The sequence below is a fragment of the Bos indicus x Bos taurus genome, chromosome 1 (assembly GCF_003369695.1).
Source record: "Bos indicus x Bos taurus breed Angus x Brahman F1 hybrid chromosome 1, Bos_hybrid_MaternalHap_v2.0, whole genome shotgun sequence".
Classification (NCBI taxonomy): Eukaryota; Metazoa; Chordata; class Mammalia; order Artiodactyla; family Bovidae; genus Bos; species Bos indicus x Bos taurus.
The window spans coordinates 148,830,457-148,848,785 of record NC_040076.1 but is presented as its reverse complement, the minus strand read 5'-3'; the positions used below and the strand labels follow the sequence as shown (position 1 = coordinate 148,848,785).

Here is an 18,329-nt window from a genome sequence, read left to right as displayed (position 1 = left end):
CAGTTAAAGGCAGAGCCCAATTCCCCTTCCTTCTAGTATGGGCTGGATTTAGTGACTCTCTTCTAGTGGACAGAAGAAATGTTAATAAGAGAAGTCAGGCCACACAAGCCACTCTAGCTCCCTGCTTGCTCTCCCAGTGGGATCATCTGTTCTGGGAGAAGTTAGTTGTATGGGCTCCCTAGCCGCCTATGGAGAGTCCTACCTGAGGAGGCCTCCAGCCCACAGCCACGTGAGGGAGCCATCTTGGATCTTCCAGCCTTCGTGAAGTCTTCAGGTGACTGTGGCCCTGACGTCACCACTTCTACCACCTGAGACTTTGAGCCAGAACAACCTAATGAAGCTGCTCCTAAGTTCATGACCCACCTTAAACTACTAACTGTTGGGGTAATTGGTTATGTACAGTAGATATTAATACAGGGAGGTTTGGAGCTGGAACTGACCCAAACTGGGGTGAGGGAAAGAGGTCTTTATACCCTAAATTGACTAGTCGTTACATATGGGCTGTCCCTGCCACCATCCAAGGGACCACGACTCTGGGGAAAGCAGTTTTCTTCAAATGAGAGTAAGTTTTGAAGAGTGACTTAAATGAGAAATGCTGAGAGCAATACTCTAAGTCTGGGAACATGTCCTTCAGTCCTGAAAGAAGGGTCTGAGCAGAGCATCACAGCGTCCACTAAAAGATGTTCAGTGAGCTCTCTCCTCTAGCCCCAGACAGGCACTAAGGTCACGGCTGAAAATAACACCTTACCCCACCTTTTAACAAAAGATGCCACAATCGGAGACAGACACATTCCCCAGGGATTAATAAAAGTTTCAGATCTGGCCTGGCTTCCATGAAATACTTTCTCAATCCTCTCCACAGTTTATATAGGAAGGCAGGAGAAGGAATCAAAGGAGGTGGCTGGCCTTGTGCAGCACACAGAGTCTCTGGTGGGAAGTGGTGTAGTGGGGGAGGCTCTAAGATAACCTCTCCTTGATACCAGTAGGGGCTACTGGCAGGAGAGGCGAGTGTTCTACTCCCTACTTGCAAACCTGTCTAGGCAGCATTCTTGATTAATTGCCTGTATTTCAAAAGGCAGGAAGATGATTGAAGGGAGATGGCAGGGTGGAAACCAGAGACCACGGGACAGCTTCCAGTCTGGTCCTTTTGTGTGGCAAGGATGTGTGTTTCTCAAGAGTCAGGGGGACTCAGTGGCAGATAAATGGTCTCTGGCTGTCTTGCTGGACCCTTCCCCAGAAGACTCATATCCTGCTGGGAGTTGGCAGTGGGGTGATGGTAAAGATCAAGCCGGAAGTAGATCTTCCATGAAATCATACAGAGGACAAGGCCCATCAGGCCTTCCCATTTCCATGAAAGAAGTTTCAACAAGGGCCAGTTATCCAGAGAAGCAGGGATCCACTAAGAAAGAATTCTAGCAATGTAAAGTTAGACATTTGCCTCAACAGAGAAGCCAGACCTTGAAAAGATGCTAAGAGTCTGAGAGCCAGAACCATGACTTGTACCTTTATACCCTCAGAATCTAGGGTTCCACTCAAGCCGGGAGATTGACACTTTGACAGGGTCTGATGTTCAGTAACTGAAATCGACCAGAAGGTCATGGTGTCACCTAAGGAGTGCTTAAGGGATAGAAGAGATTCAAAAGAGCAGTGACTGGAGGAAAAAAAAAAAAGACTGTTCTTTTCGGAAGCCATCACACTGAGAGGAGTTTAACAAACTGATTATACTGATAATTGCTGGAACTAGAGCACTTTTTGGCACCCCACTCCACTACTCTTGCCTGGAAAATCCCATGGTCGGAGGAAGGAGTCGGTCATGACTGACCGACTTCACTTTCCCTTTTCACTTTCATGCATTGGAGAAGGAAATGGCAACCCACTCCAGTGTTCTTGCCTGGAGAATCCCAGGGATGGGGGAGCCTGGTGGGCTGCCGTCTATGGGGTCGCACAGAGTCGGACACGACTGAAGCGACTTGGCAGCAGCAGCAGCAGCAGTATTCGGTGAAGATCGTGTTCAACCGACACAGATGAGTGAAATACAGTACACTTGTCCTCTATGAACCAGAAATGTTGAGTTGCGATAAAGCAGGTTTGGTGAAGCAAACAAGTCTAGAATGTGTATCCCTTTGATTTCCTGTACTGTCTACTGGGATTAACGTTTTACCATTTGGAAATGATGGGTGAGACTAGCAGAGAAGGACCCACTTCTTGAATTGCAAATAGACTAGACAGTGATTAGTAAGTCCCTAATCAATTGTTTTTAGAATTGCTGAGTTTGAGCTGCAAGGGAAGTTACCCTAGACCGCAACGGAAGCCGTTGGGGGCAGAGAGGAGCTGAAAACTGAGATCTGAACATTGGGAAATACCTGTTATCAACCTTCAAAAGCAACTGTAGCTATAGCACCATCACGGTTGTCCTAGAAAACACCTTACATTCTCATGAGAAGTACTCGTGAGAGTGAGTCAAGAAACCGTTTTAAACAAAAACTCTCACATAATCCTACAAGTAACGCACTTTAAGAAAAAAAGAAAATCGGAATCTCAGAGTCTTAAAAATCAAAAAGCACTTCCTCGCTGTATTAAGTCAGGGACCATAACAATTAAAAATATGCCTCTCTTATTGGAAAGTCCCCTGTTTAAAACCTCGACAAGGAATTTTATTTCAATAAAAGTAGTCGGCTGCTCCGCCTGGAAGCAGTCCTTCCGGAAAGCCATGCGTTTCTTGTGTCCAGGTGAGTGGGCTCTTGCTGAGAATAAAAAGACTAGGTAGGACCCTCTCAGTTTCGAGGTTATACATTTCCACGCACCGCCGAGACGCGGGGCCTACGATCCGCGCCTCTTCACACTCTGCGCACGAATATGAATATTCAACGCCTCGTCCCAGGGCGCGCGTCGGTGGGAGTACCCACAAGCCCCCGCGGCCCGGCGGGGCGGGGCCAGGCCGCCCGCGCTCCCGCAAGACCTTGGTGCCCGCCGGCGGGTGGTGTCGGGGAAGCCCGCCCATCAGCGCTTTGCAGGTCGGGAGCGCGGGGCTGTGGAAAGGGCAGGGAAGACCGCCTCGCCGAGGACAGACACAAAGCCTATGTCCTCAGCGCCGCTGGAAGAAAGCGGGAGGGTGGGAGGACTAGAGGCAACTAGAGGAAGGGATTAGAAGAGAAGGCAGTCTCCATTATCACCTCCTTGAAGGCAACGCAATACCGTAGCGCCGCTTCGCGCCGCACAGCCTGATGGGAGCCTCAGCCTGCGGGCACAGGCTGCGCCCTCGGCGCGTCCCGGCCCCGCCCCGCCCCCCCGCGGGGCACGCCGGGAGAGCCGAGTTTACTCCCTCCCCCTGGTCAACGGGCGAGAAGAGGCATTTCCGGCGTCAAGACTGGTCTTTACGGAAGGGGTGGGGTTTCCTCGTTCCCGCCCCTCACGCCCGGGGGAGGCCGGGCCAAGAGTGACAGTCCTCGACCCACGCTAAGGCCCGCCCCTGCGCCGGAAAGAAGAAGGGTGGGGGGAGGGGGAGAGTCGCACTGGCCGCGGGGGCAGGGTCACGTGACGCAGCTGCGGGCGGGGAGAAGGGGCGGGGCCCCGGGCGGAGAGGCGGGGCGAGCCCTCCCCGCCTTTCGATCACGCGGGGCAGGAAGTGGTGCGCGAAGCGGAGTATTCACGATGGGGACCACCCTGGACATTAAGATTAAAAGAGCGAACAAGGTTTATCACGCTGGGGTAAGTGGGGGGGTGGGGTGGGCCTTCAGGTTCTGTGGTCTCCCCGGGTCTGGCACACTTCGGAGTTTCCCTGGGCGGGTGCGTCCGGGTCAGGTGGGAGCAGCCAGGTGCATCCTCCGCCAGGTGCGGCCCCCTCCAGGTGCATCTCGCTTGCGCGGCTGGCTGCTCTGCAGCGGCGTCCGCCGGGGTTGCCGCCGCGGTGGGGGGGCGTGCAGGGCCCCTGGGCTGCAGCGCGCAACCGTCTGGCCCCTTGGACATCCAGCCCGGCCGGGGTCTTGAGCTGTGACTTCGCACTGCGGTCCGAGGAGCTCAACCATCAGACTATCCTTTTCTCGCTTGTAAGAGGAATGCAAAGGTCTAGGGCCAGAAAGGCAGCTGTAACCTTGGAAGCAGAAATCTGTAGGCCGAACAAAAGTTACTCGTTTTTCTGGTTTTGGGGACGGAAGGAATTGCATTTTAAAATGCAAATTAAAAAAAAATCTTAACGGTGCCATGAACAAGTTTTGTGCCATAGCCTCTTAATCTCCTCGGGCGCCAGTTTCCTTATTTGCCAAAGGAGAATGCAAGGTTTTTCTCCCTGTAACTCGGGCAGTCTCAACCCTTACTGTAACTAAATCAGAATCCATCGCTCTGGAATATACGCTGACCGGGGTTTCATACATAGAGCCCCCTGTGATTCTGGCCGCTGTGCAGCCGGGTTGAAATCGCAGCCAACTCTGTTGAGTATGTGTAATAAAATTGAGAGGAATGGTTGGTCACGTGAATGCAGCGAGGGCTCAAAAGGGATGCTTAAAGCCTTTGGGGGCAAGACCATTGAGGAAACTTCATGTTTACACAGATGCAAGATAATTTAGTCATCTCCAGATTATTAATTACAGAGGGAAGAAGCTACGTTTATAGTGCAGGAATCTGATAGTCCCTGTCCTAACCAAGACCTGCGGTGAACCACCTTACCGCCGCAGTTGACGCGTTCTGGCACAATAATAGAGGATTCTGGTAGGGAGGACTGAAGACACGACCCAGCTGTGTGGTGTTCTGCCGAAAATGCCTAACTGCACTTAGTTCACAGGGAAATAGGCATGTTCACAATTGAGAAACATTCTGTCCATTTATTGGCCTGGATTCTTCAAATGTGTCAGTGTCATTAAAAGGACAGGAGATTTTTTTTTAAGATTCAAGAGATGACAGGGATATAACAACCAAATATGATACCTAATTTTTGATAAATTTGAATATGGGGTATATGTTAAATAAGAGCTTTAAATTCCCCCAGTCTAATGTTCATATTTCGGTTATGTGGGCAACTGCTCTACCTGCTGAAGTATTTAGGAGTGAAGTGTAATAATAACTAAATTTTAAATGGCCTGGTCATAAATTGTGTGTGTGTGTGCGCGCGGGCACATGCATGTGGGGAGAAAGAAAGCAACAGAGAAAGAAAGCCAACATACTAACAGTTGCTGACTCTGCTTGAAAGCCTTATGGGTCTAATTTGATGTCTTAAAAAAAAAAAGGGCTTTATTGAGATCTAATACCATAAAATTCACTCTTTAAAGTGTATAATTGAGTGGTTTTAATATACTCAAGTTGTGAACCATCACACCTGTCTAATCTTAGAACATTTTTATCACCCCTCCCCAGAAGAAACACCACACCCAGAATCCATCATTCCTCATTCCCTCTCTCTCTTAGACCCAGGCAATCACAGACCTGTTTTCTGTCTCAATGGATTTGCCTAATTAGGACATGGTCATGTATATAGGATTGTATAGTCTGTGGTCTTTTGTGACTGACTTCTTTCACTTATGCATGAACTTTGAACACATTATGCTGTTGTAGCCGATATCAGTTCCTCATTTGTTTTCATGGCTCAGTAGTATTCTGTTGTGTGGATACGTCACATTTTATTTATCATTCATCTGTTGATGGACATTTGTGTTGTTCTCACTTTTTGACTATTATGATTAATGCTACTTTGAGCAGCATTAATCTAATATAGGTTTTTGTGTGAACATGTATTCCATTTCTCTTGGATATATACCTCGGAGTGGATTTGCTGGGTAATATGCTAACTTTGGCTCAGTGGTAAAGAACCCACTCATCAGTGCAAGAGATGCGGGTTCACTGTCTGGGTCAGGAAGATCCCTGGGGAAGGAAATGACAACCCGCTCCAGTCTTCTTGCCTGGAAAACCTCATGGACAGAGGAGCCTGGTGGGCTGCAGTTCATGGGGTCGCAAAGGTTTGGGCGTGACTTAGTAACGCAACAATGCTAACTTTATATTAGGTATTTAAGGGCCTTCCAAACAGTTCTCTGAACCACCTGCACAGTTTTACGTTCTTAGCGTTAGTGTGTGAGGGTTTCAGTTTTCTCGGTACTTCGTTTTCTCTTAACTTTTCTGTAGCTTGGAAAATACCAAAAGCAAGAATTGGGAAGACTTCCCTGGTGGTCCAACTGTTAAGATTCTGTGCTTCCACTGCAGGGGTCAAAGGTTCAATCCCTGGTCAGGGAACTAAGATCCCGCATGCTATACACAGCAGCCAAAAGGTAAAAAAATAAATGAATTTTAAAAAGGGGGGGGAGGCAGGGACAGGCAATATGTACATTTAGTTTTAGTACTTATTATTTTCATTCAAAAGGTAACACATTTTATTCCCAGATGTTACAGCAGCTGGGATGTTTTCTGTGTTTTAATGTATGGTAGAAGTAGCAAAAGTTCAGTTCAGTTGCTCAGTTCTGTCCGACTCTTTGTGACCCCATGAATCGCAGCACGCCAGGCCTCCCTGTCCATCACCAACTCCTGGATTTTACTCAAACTCATGTCCATGGTGTCGGTGATGCCATCCAACCATCTCCTCCTCTGTCGTCCCCTTCTCCTCCCGCCTTCAGTCTTGGCATCCGGGTCTTTTCCAAGGAGTCAGTTCTTCGTATCAGGCGGCCAAAGTACTGGAGTTTCATCTTCATCATCAGTCCTTCCTATAGATGGTGTATGCATTACTAATACCAGACATCAAAAATCAAGAGATGCTGTGAAACGGAAATTCCTCGGAACGTGGGCACCCGAGTCCGTTTCTGTGCTTTTCAGGCTCTTAGTTACTATGGAAGCATGTGAGAATGGTTTTGGTTCTGTGGACACCGAGAGCCTAAGTTATACTGGGGTTTTAAAATTGTCATTTAGGTGGTTTTCCTCGAAAAGGATGCTCATTCAAGGTGGTGGCGTTCGTTTTTTTCTCCCCCCACAAATCACAATTGAATCATTTTAAAAATATATGTATATAAACACAGGATTTTACAGAAGGCTGGGAAGTGAAAAGTCGGGTTCCTCCTCTTTCTGGCCCTTTTTCTGTCCTTGGAGGGATCCGTTGACTGTGTGTGTGCTTGTGCCAGACATTTCCCGTGAGCAGTAGTGGCACGTGTACGCAGACACGCATGCAGATGCAAAACTTAATCTTTTTGCTGAACCGTGTAGCCTGGCTGTGCACACCTTTCCATATCATCACATCGTCATCAGTTCATTCTTTTTAGACTGTTAACTTAAAGCAGATTTATTCAGTCCGTGTCTGTGGATCTCCTGATAGATGTAAACACACCGTCACCTGTGCTCCGGGGATGTGTCTCTGTGGTAAGGGAGTGCAGAGGGAGGTGTAGTTGTTTGTGGGGGGTTGGGGGCAGGGGGCAGGGCCCTTCTGGAGCTTCACTGAGATGGTGAGGCTCCAACCTAGTGTTGAAAGCTAAGTGCTGGGCCGGGGTCTCCTTCCACCCCACCCCCCACCCCGCCTCCCCCCCACCCTATTTGTTTCCAGCAGAAGAAAGACAACAGAAGCAAAGAGAGCAGGGCCTGGGGGGCGCTGGCAAAGCCATCCAAGCCCACAGACTGGCTTCTCTTATTCTTATTTCCCCACCTACAGCTGCTCATCCTCGTCTCATTTGTCGGTGACTTTTTAAAGCTTATTCTTATTTCCCCACCTACAGCTGCTCATCCTCGTCTCATTTGTCGGTGACTTTTTCAAGAGACTTTGCTCCTTTGTCTTTCCGGAATAAAATTTGTTTTCTTTTCCTTGGGTTTATTCCCCTCTTCTCATGTTTATTGTTTGTTTGTTTTCATATTTTAACTTCATAAATCCGGCTGTTTGGCTTACTAAATTGTGGCCCTTTTAAAAAAAGCAGGCCTTTTTTCCCCTAAGTGCACCTTCTCCAGATGTTAATTCTCATCTGGAGGATGAGTCTGAGCCTGCTCAGAGACTTTGTCGTGAGAATTAAAAGAGATAATGTTTGAAGATATTTACTACAGGTTCAGACCCATGTGAAGTGAAAGTTGCTCAGTCATGTCCAACTCTTTGTGACCCCATAGACTATACGGTCCATGGAATTCTCCAGACCAGGATACTGGAGTGGGTAGCCTTTCCCTTCTCCAGGGGATCTTCCCAACCCAGGAATTGAACCCAGGCCTCCTGCATTGCAGACAGATTCTTTCCCAGCTGAGCTGTGAGGGAGGGGTCAGATGGTAGGTGGTGGTAGCACCAGGCTTTTCCATGACTTCAGAGTCACTGATGTAAGTCACACTGTTCGTGCACCTCACAAATGGCATGGTCCGTGCTTGTCAGATGCGGTAGTGATTGCTGGATGTGTCCCCACTGCAAACTGGGTGTGACTTTGGCATCCCCATGTACTTCTTTGCTCAGTGCAGTAGGTGTGTTCTTGAACCAAAAGTTTGACTCAAATGCATTGTACATTACACTGTATTTTCAGTGTACTAGAGGAGCTTATTGCTTCAAAGAACCCTGTTGTAAATATTTTTGTAATGTAAATATGGTTCGTTTGTTTTTATAAATTCGAAATGTTTTACATTCTGAAATCCTGGCCCACATACTTATGAAAATGACACTGTTCAATATTACGGGTTGTGAAAAACATCAATGGGAGATTTACTGCCCAGCATAGCCAGGTTGCGGTGATGAGGAATTTGTGCATAGTGGGCTGATTACTGTTACTACAAGAACATCTAGGTTTGCATTTTGTCTTACTGGCTTTCATATAATTTCTTGTTTAAAAAAAAAAGATTAAAGAGGAAAAATCCTTATTATGCCAGTTCATTATTTTGAAGAAAAATTGCAAAGCTAGGATGTTGTGGGAAAAGCCTCAGTGTTCTGCTGGATTCTTGATACATTAATGGTTAGTTTTAGTGACTGCTGGTGCAGATCCTTGGGGTAGGACTTTGACCTAGGAGGAATGTCGGGATAATTTTGAGGGAGGTGTGAACCCTTTAAGGAACGCAGTTATCCAAGCCTCAAGTGAGTCTTTTTTCTCACTAATTATCTAATACTCCCGAAAAGGCTTGTCTTCTCCATCGTATCCCAGCCTTATGTAATGCATGAGAAGTATTTCAGAGTTACCAAGGCTGTTTGAACCCTGGGACGCAGCGAGAGTGCTCATTAGTGGCCCGTTTGGTGTTATTTGCAGCAAATTCTGTCCTGGCCCGAGGATTACTGATCAAGTTCCCTAACTTCAGGTTATACTACAGAGCTCCAAAACAGCGTGGTACCGGCCCAAAAACAGAAATACAAACCAATGGACAGGATAGAATGCCCAGAAATAAACCCACACACATATGGTCAATTAATCTATGACAAAGGAGGCAAGAATATTCAGTGGAGAAAACACAGTCTCTTTGATGAGTGGTGCTGGGGAAACTGGACTGCTACATATAAAAGAATGAAATTAGAACATTTTCTAATACGATACCCAAAAATAAACTCGAAATGGATTAAAACCTCAATGTTAGATGGATACTATAAAACTCGTAGAGGAAAACATAGGCAGAACACTCCTTGACGTAAATCTCTACAATATCTTTTTGGATCTATCTCCTAGAATAATGGAAATAAAAACAAGAATAAACAAATGGGACCTAATTAAACTTATAAGCTTTTGCACAGCAAAGAAAACCATTTACAAAAAAAAAAACCCTACAGAATGGGAGAAAATATTTGCAAATGATGTGAATAACAGATTCATCTCCAAAATATACAAACGTCTCATAGAGCTCAGTATCAAAAAACAACCCAACCAGAAAATGGGCAGAAGATCTAAATAGACATTTCTCCTCAAAAGGCACGTGAAAAGATGGTCAGCATTGCTAATTATTAGAAAAATTTGAATCAAAACTACAATGAGATTCTATCTCACACCAATCGGAATGGCCATCCTCAAAAAGTCTACAAGTAGCACACCTGGAGAGGGCGAGGAGAGACGGGAACCCTCCTACAGCATGGGTGGGATTGTAAACTGGCGCAGCCGTGATGGAGAACAGCATGGAGGGTCCTCAGAAAACTAAAGATAGAGCTGTTCTGTGATCGAGCAGTCCACTCCTGACCGTAAATCCAGAGAAAACCATAATTTGAAAAGATGCATGCCCTCTCAATGTTCCTTGAGCACTATTCTCAATAAGACATGGAAGCCACCTAAATGTCCATCAATGGTGGTAGATATATAACTATGGAATACTGCTGCTGCTGCTGCTAAGTCACCTCAGTCGTGTCTGACTCTGTGTGACCCCATAGATGGCAGCCCACCAGGCTCCCCCGTCCCTGGGATTCTCCAGGCAAGAACACTGGAGTGGGTTGCCATTGCCTTCTCCAATGCATGAAAGTGAAAAGTGAAAGTGAAGTCGCTCAGTCGTGTCCGACTCTTAGTGACCCCATGGACTGCAGCCCACCAGGCTCCTCCATCCATGGGATTTTCCAGGCAAGAGTACATGAGTGGGGTGCCATTGCCTTCTCCGATGGAATACTACTCAGGCATAAAAAGAGTGAAAGAATGCCATTTGTATAACATCAGTTCAGTTCAGCCACTCAGTCGTTTCTGACTCTTTGCAACCCCATGGACCGCAGCATGCCAGGCCTCCCTGTCCATCACCAACTCCTGGAGCTTACTCAAGCTCATGTCCATTGAGTTGGTGATGCCATCCAACTGTCTCATCCTCTGTCGTCCCCATCTCCTCCTGCCTTCAATCTTGCCCAGCATCAGGGTCTTTTCCAGTGAGTTGGTTCTTTGAATCAGGCGGCCAAAGTATTGGAGTTTCAGCTTCAACATCAGTCCTTCCAAAGAATATTCAGGACTGATTTCCTTGAGGATTGACTGGTTTGATCTCCTTGCAGTCCAAGGGACTCTCAAGAGTCTTCTCCAGCACCACAGTTCCAAAGCATCAATTCTTCGGCGCTCAGCTTTCTTCACAGTCCAACTCTCACATCCATACATGACTACTGGAAAAACCATAGCCTTGACTAAACGGACCTTTGTTGGCAAAGTAACGTCTCGCTGCTTTTTAATACGCTGTCTAGGTTGGTCATAACTTTCCTTCCAAGGAGTAAGTGTCTTTTAATTTCATGGCTGCAGTCACCATCTGCAGTGATTTTGGAGCCCCCCAAAATAAGAGTAACATGGATGGACCTAAAGACTATCATCTGAGTGAAGTAAGTCAGACAGAGACATATATCATGTGATACCACTTTTGTGTGGAATCCAGAAAAATGATACAAATGAACTTATTTACAAAGCAGACTCAGACAGAAAGCAAACCTATGGCTTTATGCAGAGGGATAAATTAGGAGTTTGGGATGAAAATATACATATATATAAAATAGATATTAATGACTACCAAAGACCTATTGTGTAGTACAGGTAACTACTCAGTTAACTTGTAATAACCTATAATGGAAGAGAATGTAAGAAAAGAATATATATGTGTAGCTGAATCACTTTATACCTGAAACTAAGACAACATTGTAAATCACTATATTTCAATAAAAATTTTTAAAAAATATTGTCTTTGTTTTTTTTTTTATTGTCTATATGGAACAGACAGTCTACCCTTCATTCATACGCTGGAGAAAATTCAGGCTCAGAGAAACGGTGCTTTTCTCAAAGTGATGGAAATCATATCTTACCCTTCATCCCACAAACTACAGTGAATGTTTCCTCATAAACAGCTCAAGAAAATGAGCATTGTTTAGGATAAAGAGTCCACCCCCCTCCTTCCAGTTCTAAGCAATGAGACTTTTATTAAATGAAATCTTATCAAATTAGCTTTGTAATATATCAGTTTTAATAAATCTGCTGCTGTTTCAGTCGTGTCCGACTCTGTGACCCCATAGATTGCAGCCCACCAGGCTCCTCCTTCCCGGGGATTCTCCAGGCAGGGACACTGGAGTGGGGTTAACAAGTCTAATATCCATTAAAATAGTTCCTTTTATAAGCAGATAATAGAGCTTTTACATTTGAAGTGACCCTGCCACCCTGCCCTCCCTGACACTTCCTCAGTTCGCTTCCTCAGTTCCCAGAGTGGCTGCTGAAGCATCGGCACACAGCAGGGGCCCGCTGGTTCAGTTTGCAAAGTGCTAGTTGTAGGATGTAACGACCAGCCAAAGCCAACCAGGTTGAAGTTTCTTCGTATCAACCCATTTTAGTTTGTGTCGTGCCAAAACCTGCAGGCCCTGTTAACTTTTTTAATGCAGTACAGCGCAGCCAGGCTTAAAATGTTCTGCTTTTATTTACTGGAGGATTAAAGTAAAAAAAAAAACAACAACAAGGTAGCTCCCTACACCGTACAGATTGTCGGCCCACTGTCCATGATTACTGAGGTTAACTGGACTGACCATCCATGGGTAAATCACCTGCCAGTTTCCCTCTTGAGTCCTGCTTACCTGAGGTTCTTGGGCCAGGAGAGCCAGCAGAAGCTGGTGGGCTCTGTCCACCTCACTGTTCTCCCCGGGGTTTAAACGTACCCAGGGAAGGGCAGTAGGAGGTTGTCGGTAGCCTTTAACTCTTGATGGGACCCTGTACCTGATTTATCTCTTCTGACTGATGCTCAGAAGGGATTTCTGAGCTCAGAAAGGGCTCTCCCCTGAGGAACTGGGAGGGTTACACCAGCTGTCCTCCCAGCTGTCCGGCAGGTTCTTTGGGTAACTTGGCGTCCGTGCTTTCTCGTGATGCCTGGGCTCCGTTCATCCTCACTACCCTGTCCCCCCTGTGGTTCTTACCCATGCCCACGGTTTCACTGTCAGACCGCAGCCATGTGAAGGACACAGATGGTAAAGGTGAAGGTAGCCACGTGAAGGTAGCTCAGATGGTAAAGAATCTGCCTGCTATGTGGAAGACCCGAGTTCGATCCCCTGGAGGAGGAAATGGCAGCCACTCCAGTATTCTCGCCTGGAGAATCCCATAGACAAAGGAGCCTGGTAGGCTACCTACCGTTCATGGGGTCACAGAGAGTCGGACACTGAGAGACTAACAGTCCCACAGCAGGCACGACATTTGCCAAAACCTGGCCTGCCTGTTGTTTCATAAGAAGAGATCGTTTAAGACTGTTAACTCTAAAACGCAAACATCCCCTTTCAGAACGGAGTAGGAATCCCATCAGTGGAAAAGTAAGTGGTGCATGGACAGAAATTCCCTCCTTCGATAATAATCGGGGGTGGGGAGGGGAACAACCTTCTTGAAAAAAAAAAAGTGCTTTTTTTTGTTTCGTATATTTCAAAAGAATTTGTGTTTTACATTAAAGAATTGTTTTAACTTGCTGAGAACAAGTAACAGGGACTGTCAGATGGGAAGGCGTGTTCTCCACCCCCTTCACTGCTCCGCGCAGTTCCCGGGACTGATGCTCCACGCTCTCAGCCTCCTCCACGGGATGGACGGTGGTCCCCGGAGCTGCAGGGCCCGCCCTTGGCGGGGTGGGGGCGGCCCGTCCTCTCTTGGGCACCGGGCACCCATCCTGCCCTCAACAGCCCTTGGGCCGTGGCGCACCCTCCGCGCTGGTCCTGGAGTCTGCCTGCCGCGTGGGTTTGGATGATGCACAGTCCTCACTCATGCGTGCATTTCCCTCCAACTGGGGTTCAGTTTGGTGGCTGTTGTTCATTCCGTAAGTGAGCGCTGGCTACTCAGAGCGTTCCCCTTTGGCCAGCTGCCTGTATTCCACAGTCATTACTTTGCCCTGTAATCAGGCCATCTCAGACGCCTCTGTGGTCAGAGTTCTCCTGAACCTCTTGGGTTGTATAGTCTGGAGTCTTTATATTCACTTAGGCGAGTAGTTCCAAATGAGGTGTCAACGCTGTAAAGTTTCTCTGAGTTTTTATGTTATTGACATCTGAAAGCCGGTCATCCCTATTAACTCGTAATTTTGGGAGTATGTGGTATGTGACCCCTGAAACCACAGTGCACGCCATGATTCGATTTTAATATTCCTGTGCTTAGGACCTCGTATTTACTTACCCTTAACTGAGTTTTCCTTTTTTTAACTGGTATTGGCAATCTCATTTTGCCCCTTTCTTCTAAACTTTTATTCAGGGACTCAGGTTTCTTTTCCAGATTCTCAAGAAAATTTCACAACTAGAAATTTCAGAGATGGCGTCATCAGACAATAGCTGTGATTTTTGTCATCCTGTTTTCCTAAGTACTGAGACCTGTATTTACACCCTACTGAACTAAGAAAAAGCCTGCTTTTTTCCCCACCCTTATTATAACAGCATCAGAATGCAGTACTCAAATATAAGACCCTTGAAAAAAGCAGAGACATTACTTTGTCAACAAAGGTCCATCTAGTCGAGGCCATGGTTTTTCCAGTAGTCATGTATGAATGTTAGAGTTGGACTGTGAAGAAAGCTGAGCGCCGAAGAATTGATGCTTTTGAACCGTAGTGTTGGAGAAGACTCTTGAGAGTTCTTGGACTGCAAGGATATCCAACCAGTCCATCCTAAAGGAAATCAGTCCTGGGTGTTCACTGGAAGGACTGATGCTGAAGCTGAAAACCCAATACTTTGGCCACCTGATGTGAAGAGCTGACTCATTTGAAAAGACCCTGATGCTGAGAAAGATTGAAGGTGGGAGGAGAAGGGGACAACAGAGGATAAGATAGTTGGATGGCATCACTGACTCAATGGACATGAGTTTGAGTAAACTCCGGGAGTTGGTGATGGACAGGGAGTCCTGGTGTGCTGTGATTCATGGGGTGGCAAAGAGTTGGACACGCTGAGCGACTGAACTGAACTGAGAACAGGCTTTGCCTTATTTGTTTTTGGCTGTGCTGGGCGTGTGTGGCTGTGCATGGGCTTTCTCTGGTTGGAGCGAGGGGGACTGCGCTTCATTGAGGTGCACAGGTTTCTCATTGCGTTGGAGCGAGGGGGACTGCGCTTCATTGAGGTGCACAGGTTTCTCATTGCGGTGGCTTCTCTTGTTGCCCAGCGCCGGCTCTAGGGTGCGGGCTTCAGGTAGCTGTGGCACTCAGGCTTAGTTTCTCTGCTGCATATCTGGGGTCTTCCTCAACCAGAGATTGAACCCATTTCTGTGAGTTGCAAAAGGAATGTCTGTGCCCTCCTCTGTCCATCAAGGTCCTCTTCTATGGGGCAACTAAAGCCTCTTGATGTCTAGTGATTTCTGTCAAGGTATTTTAGGCATAGACAAGTAAATACATATAAAGGTTCTTTTTCTATCCCCTTTTCACAGTGGTGCAATATGAAAGTGAAAGTTTCTCAGTCACGTCCGACTCTTTGTGACCGCATGGACTCATGGAATTCTCCAGGCCAGAATACTGGATTAGGTAGCATTTCCTTATTCCAGGGGATCTTCCCAACCCAGGGATCGAACCCAGGTCTCCCACATTACAGGTGGATTCTTTACCAGCTTAGCCACAGTTCAGTTGCTCAGTCGTGTCCAACTCTTTGCAACCCCATGGACTGAAGCACACCAGGCCTCCCTGTCCATCACCAACTCCCAGAACTTGCTCAAACTTGTGTCCATCGAGTTGGTGATGCCATCCAACCATCTCATCCTCTGTCGTCCCCTTCTCCTCCTGCCTTCAATCTTTCTCAGCATCAGGGTCTTTTCCAGTGAGTCAGCTCTTTGCATCAGGTGGCCAAAGTATTGGAGCTTCAGTATTGGAGCTGGCCAAAGTATTGACGCTTCAGCATCAGTCCTTCCAATGAATATTCAGGACTGATCTACTTTAGGATGGACTGGTTGGATCTCCTTGCAGTCCAAGGGACTCTCAAGAGTCTTCTCCAACACCACAGTTCAAAAGCATCAGTTCTTCGGTGCTCAGCTTTCTTCACAGTCCAACTCGCACATCCATACATGACTACTGGAAAAACCATAGCTTTGACTAGACAGACCTTTGTTGGCACATCCATACATCACCACTGGAAAAACCATAGCTTTGACTAGACGGACCTTTGTCAGCAAAGTAATGTCTCTGCTTTTTAATATACTGTCTAGGTTGGTCATAGCTTTTCTTCCAAGGAGCAAGTGTCTTCATTTCATGGCTGCGGTCACCATCTGCAGTGGTTTTGGAGAAAAGGAAGCCCAAAAACCATGACCCATGACCTTTCTCTTAAAGACACAGGTTGTCTGGCAGGCAGAAAGTGCCTTTCTGGAAGTGGTGGTGGTGGTGGTGGTGGTTTAGTCGCTCAGTCATGTCTGACTCCTTGTGACCCCACAGACTGTAGCGCACCAGGCTCCTCTGTCCATGGGATTCTCCAGGCAAGAATACTGGAGTGGGTTGCCATTTCCTTCTCCAGGAGATCTTCCCAACCCAGAAATCGAACCCGTTGTGCAATATGTAACCTTCAAAAAAAAGAACATACAAGTACTAATGTGAATGATCTCCCGAGATATCATTAAAGGGAAAAAAAAAAACCCACAACCCACTGTTTTCCTGTAGTTGGAATTTAGGTTGTTTACATTCTTTTTATTACAGTGTTTCAGTGAGGAACTACTATTCAGTCATTTCAGTGTGCAAATGTATCTGAAGAAAGCTCCTGAAAGTGGAATTGCTGCCCCCGGTGTTGATACAATGTTTCCGGTATTGCCTAGTGGCTGGTCTAGCGGATTCTCAGCTCCTCCCTCCCTGGTGTACCCTTCCCCACTGCAATATGGCCACATTTTTTATCTTTGCTTATCTGATAGGGGGAAATGGTGCTTAGGATAGCTTTGATGATCTTTTCTCACAATGTTACTTTTGAAATTGAGCATTTTTTCATGGGCTTACAAGCAATTAGCGTTTCTTATGAACTGTATTCATAATATTTAGAATGGAATACTTTTCTGGGAGGTTACGCAGCAATGGCACCCCACTCCAGTACTCTTGCCTGGAGAGGAGGTTACGCAGCAATGGCACCCCACTCCAGTACTCTTGCCTGGAGAGTCCCATGGACGGAGGAGCCTGGTAGGCTGCAGTCCATGGGGTCGCTAGGAGTCGGACACGACTGAGCGACTTCACTTTCACTTTTCACTTTCCTGCATTGGAGAAGGAAATGGTAACCCACTCCAGTGTTCTTGCCTGGAGAATCCCAGGGACGGGGGATCCTGGTGGGCTGCCGTCTATGGGGTCGCACAGAGTCGGACACGACTGAAGTGACTCAGTCTATGATGTTGTGTATTTGTTTTGGCTGTGCTGGGTCTTCTTGCCGCATGGGCTGCCCTCTGGGTGTGGTGCGTGGGCTTCTCAATGCAGTGGCGTCTCCGGTGGGACGTGGCCTCTAGGGCGCTCCTGGTTCAGTGGTTGCAGCGTGTGAACTCCGTCGTATCGGCCCCTGGGCTCCAGAGCGCATGCGCAATAGTTGGGGCGCTTGGGCTTCGTTCCTTTGCAGGGTGTGGGATCTTCCCAGACCAGGAATCGAACCCCTGTCTCCTGCATTGGCTGGCGGTTTCTTTCTTTGCCACTGAGCTACCAGGGAAGCCCAAGGTGGTTTATTTTTTTATTTCTTAAAATATTAGAGAAATTAGCTTTTTGCCTATTATGTTGCATTATTTCCCTAGTTTATCATTTATATAAGCAGTGTTGCTCATAATCACTTTTATGTAATAAACTATTTTTGGTTTGGCAGTCATATTTATTATTCAGAGTTTTGAATCATTCTTAGAAAGGCGTGTCCCACTTTGAGGTGATAAAAATCATTCTCTGGTTTCTTCTAAAGTTTTGGTTATTCAGGTGTTTGTATTTAGAACTTCTTGTGTACAAAGGTTTTCAGTAAGAATCCCACTTAATTTTTTTCTTTTTTTTGCCAGTTTTCTGGCCGCTTTTTATCCCAGATCTCTGGCTAGTTTTCCAGTATTATTTAGTGAATAAATCCTTCTGGATTTAAAGTGCTTCATCATCTGTTAAATTCCTCTATAATCTGGGTCTATTTCTGGGGTTTCCCTCTTGTCCTATTGATCTTTCAGCCCACATACGCCCTGCCCCACACTTTGTAAGTTATTGTGGTGTTACAGTATCTCACCGGGCTAGTCCCCCTCTTTGCTCCTCATTTTAGAACCTATTTATTATTCCAGGTGAATTTAAAAATCAGCTTTCTAATCTATCTTACCATACCATACCATGCCCTTCTAAAAAAAGAAAAGAAAAATTCTGATGTTGTCTTCTTTGGATTATTTTACCTTTATAGATTGAAAGTAGACACATTAAGAGTGATAAAACTTCAAAAACAGGATATGACTTTCCATGTATTTCTTTTGTGCTCTTCAACTATATTTGAAGTTTTCCTCTTATCAGGGTTTTATTCATTTCCTGTTAAATTGATTTATATATTTTAACTTTCGTTGCCTTTAAAAAGATGATTTTATTATGTATTTATTTTG

General features: G+C 46.3%; 1 protein-coding gene across 3 annotated transcripts in view; it reads left to right on the top strand.

Moving 5' to 3' along the window:
- The first annotated feature begins 3,565 nt into the window (after positions 1 to 3,565).
- VPS26C (VPS26 endosomal protein sorting factor C) overlaps positions 3,566 to 18,329 on the top strand; it is a 69,929-nt gene continuing 55,165 nt past the window's right edge. For 2 of the 3 annotated variants that reach the window (XM_027548891.1, XM_027548894.1), the window contains exon 1: positions 3,566 to 3,708. In XM_027548891.1, the coding sequence (XP_027404692.1) occupies positions 3,652 to 3,708 (57 nt within the window). In that variant the 5' untranslated portion in view covers positions 3,566 to 3,651. The remainder of the gene's footprint in view (positions 3,709 to 18,329) is intronic. The other variant, XM_027548895.1, reaches the window with a different exon arrangement.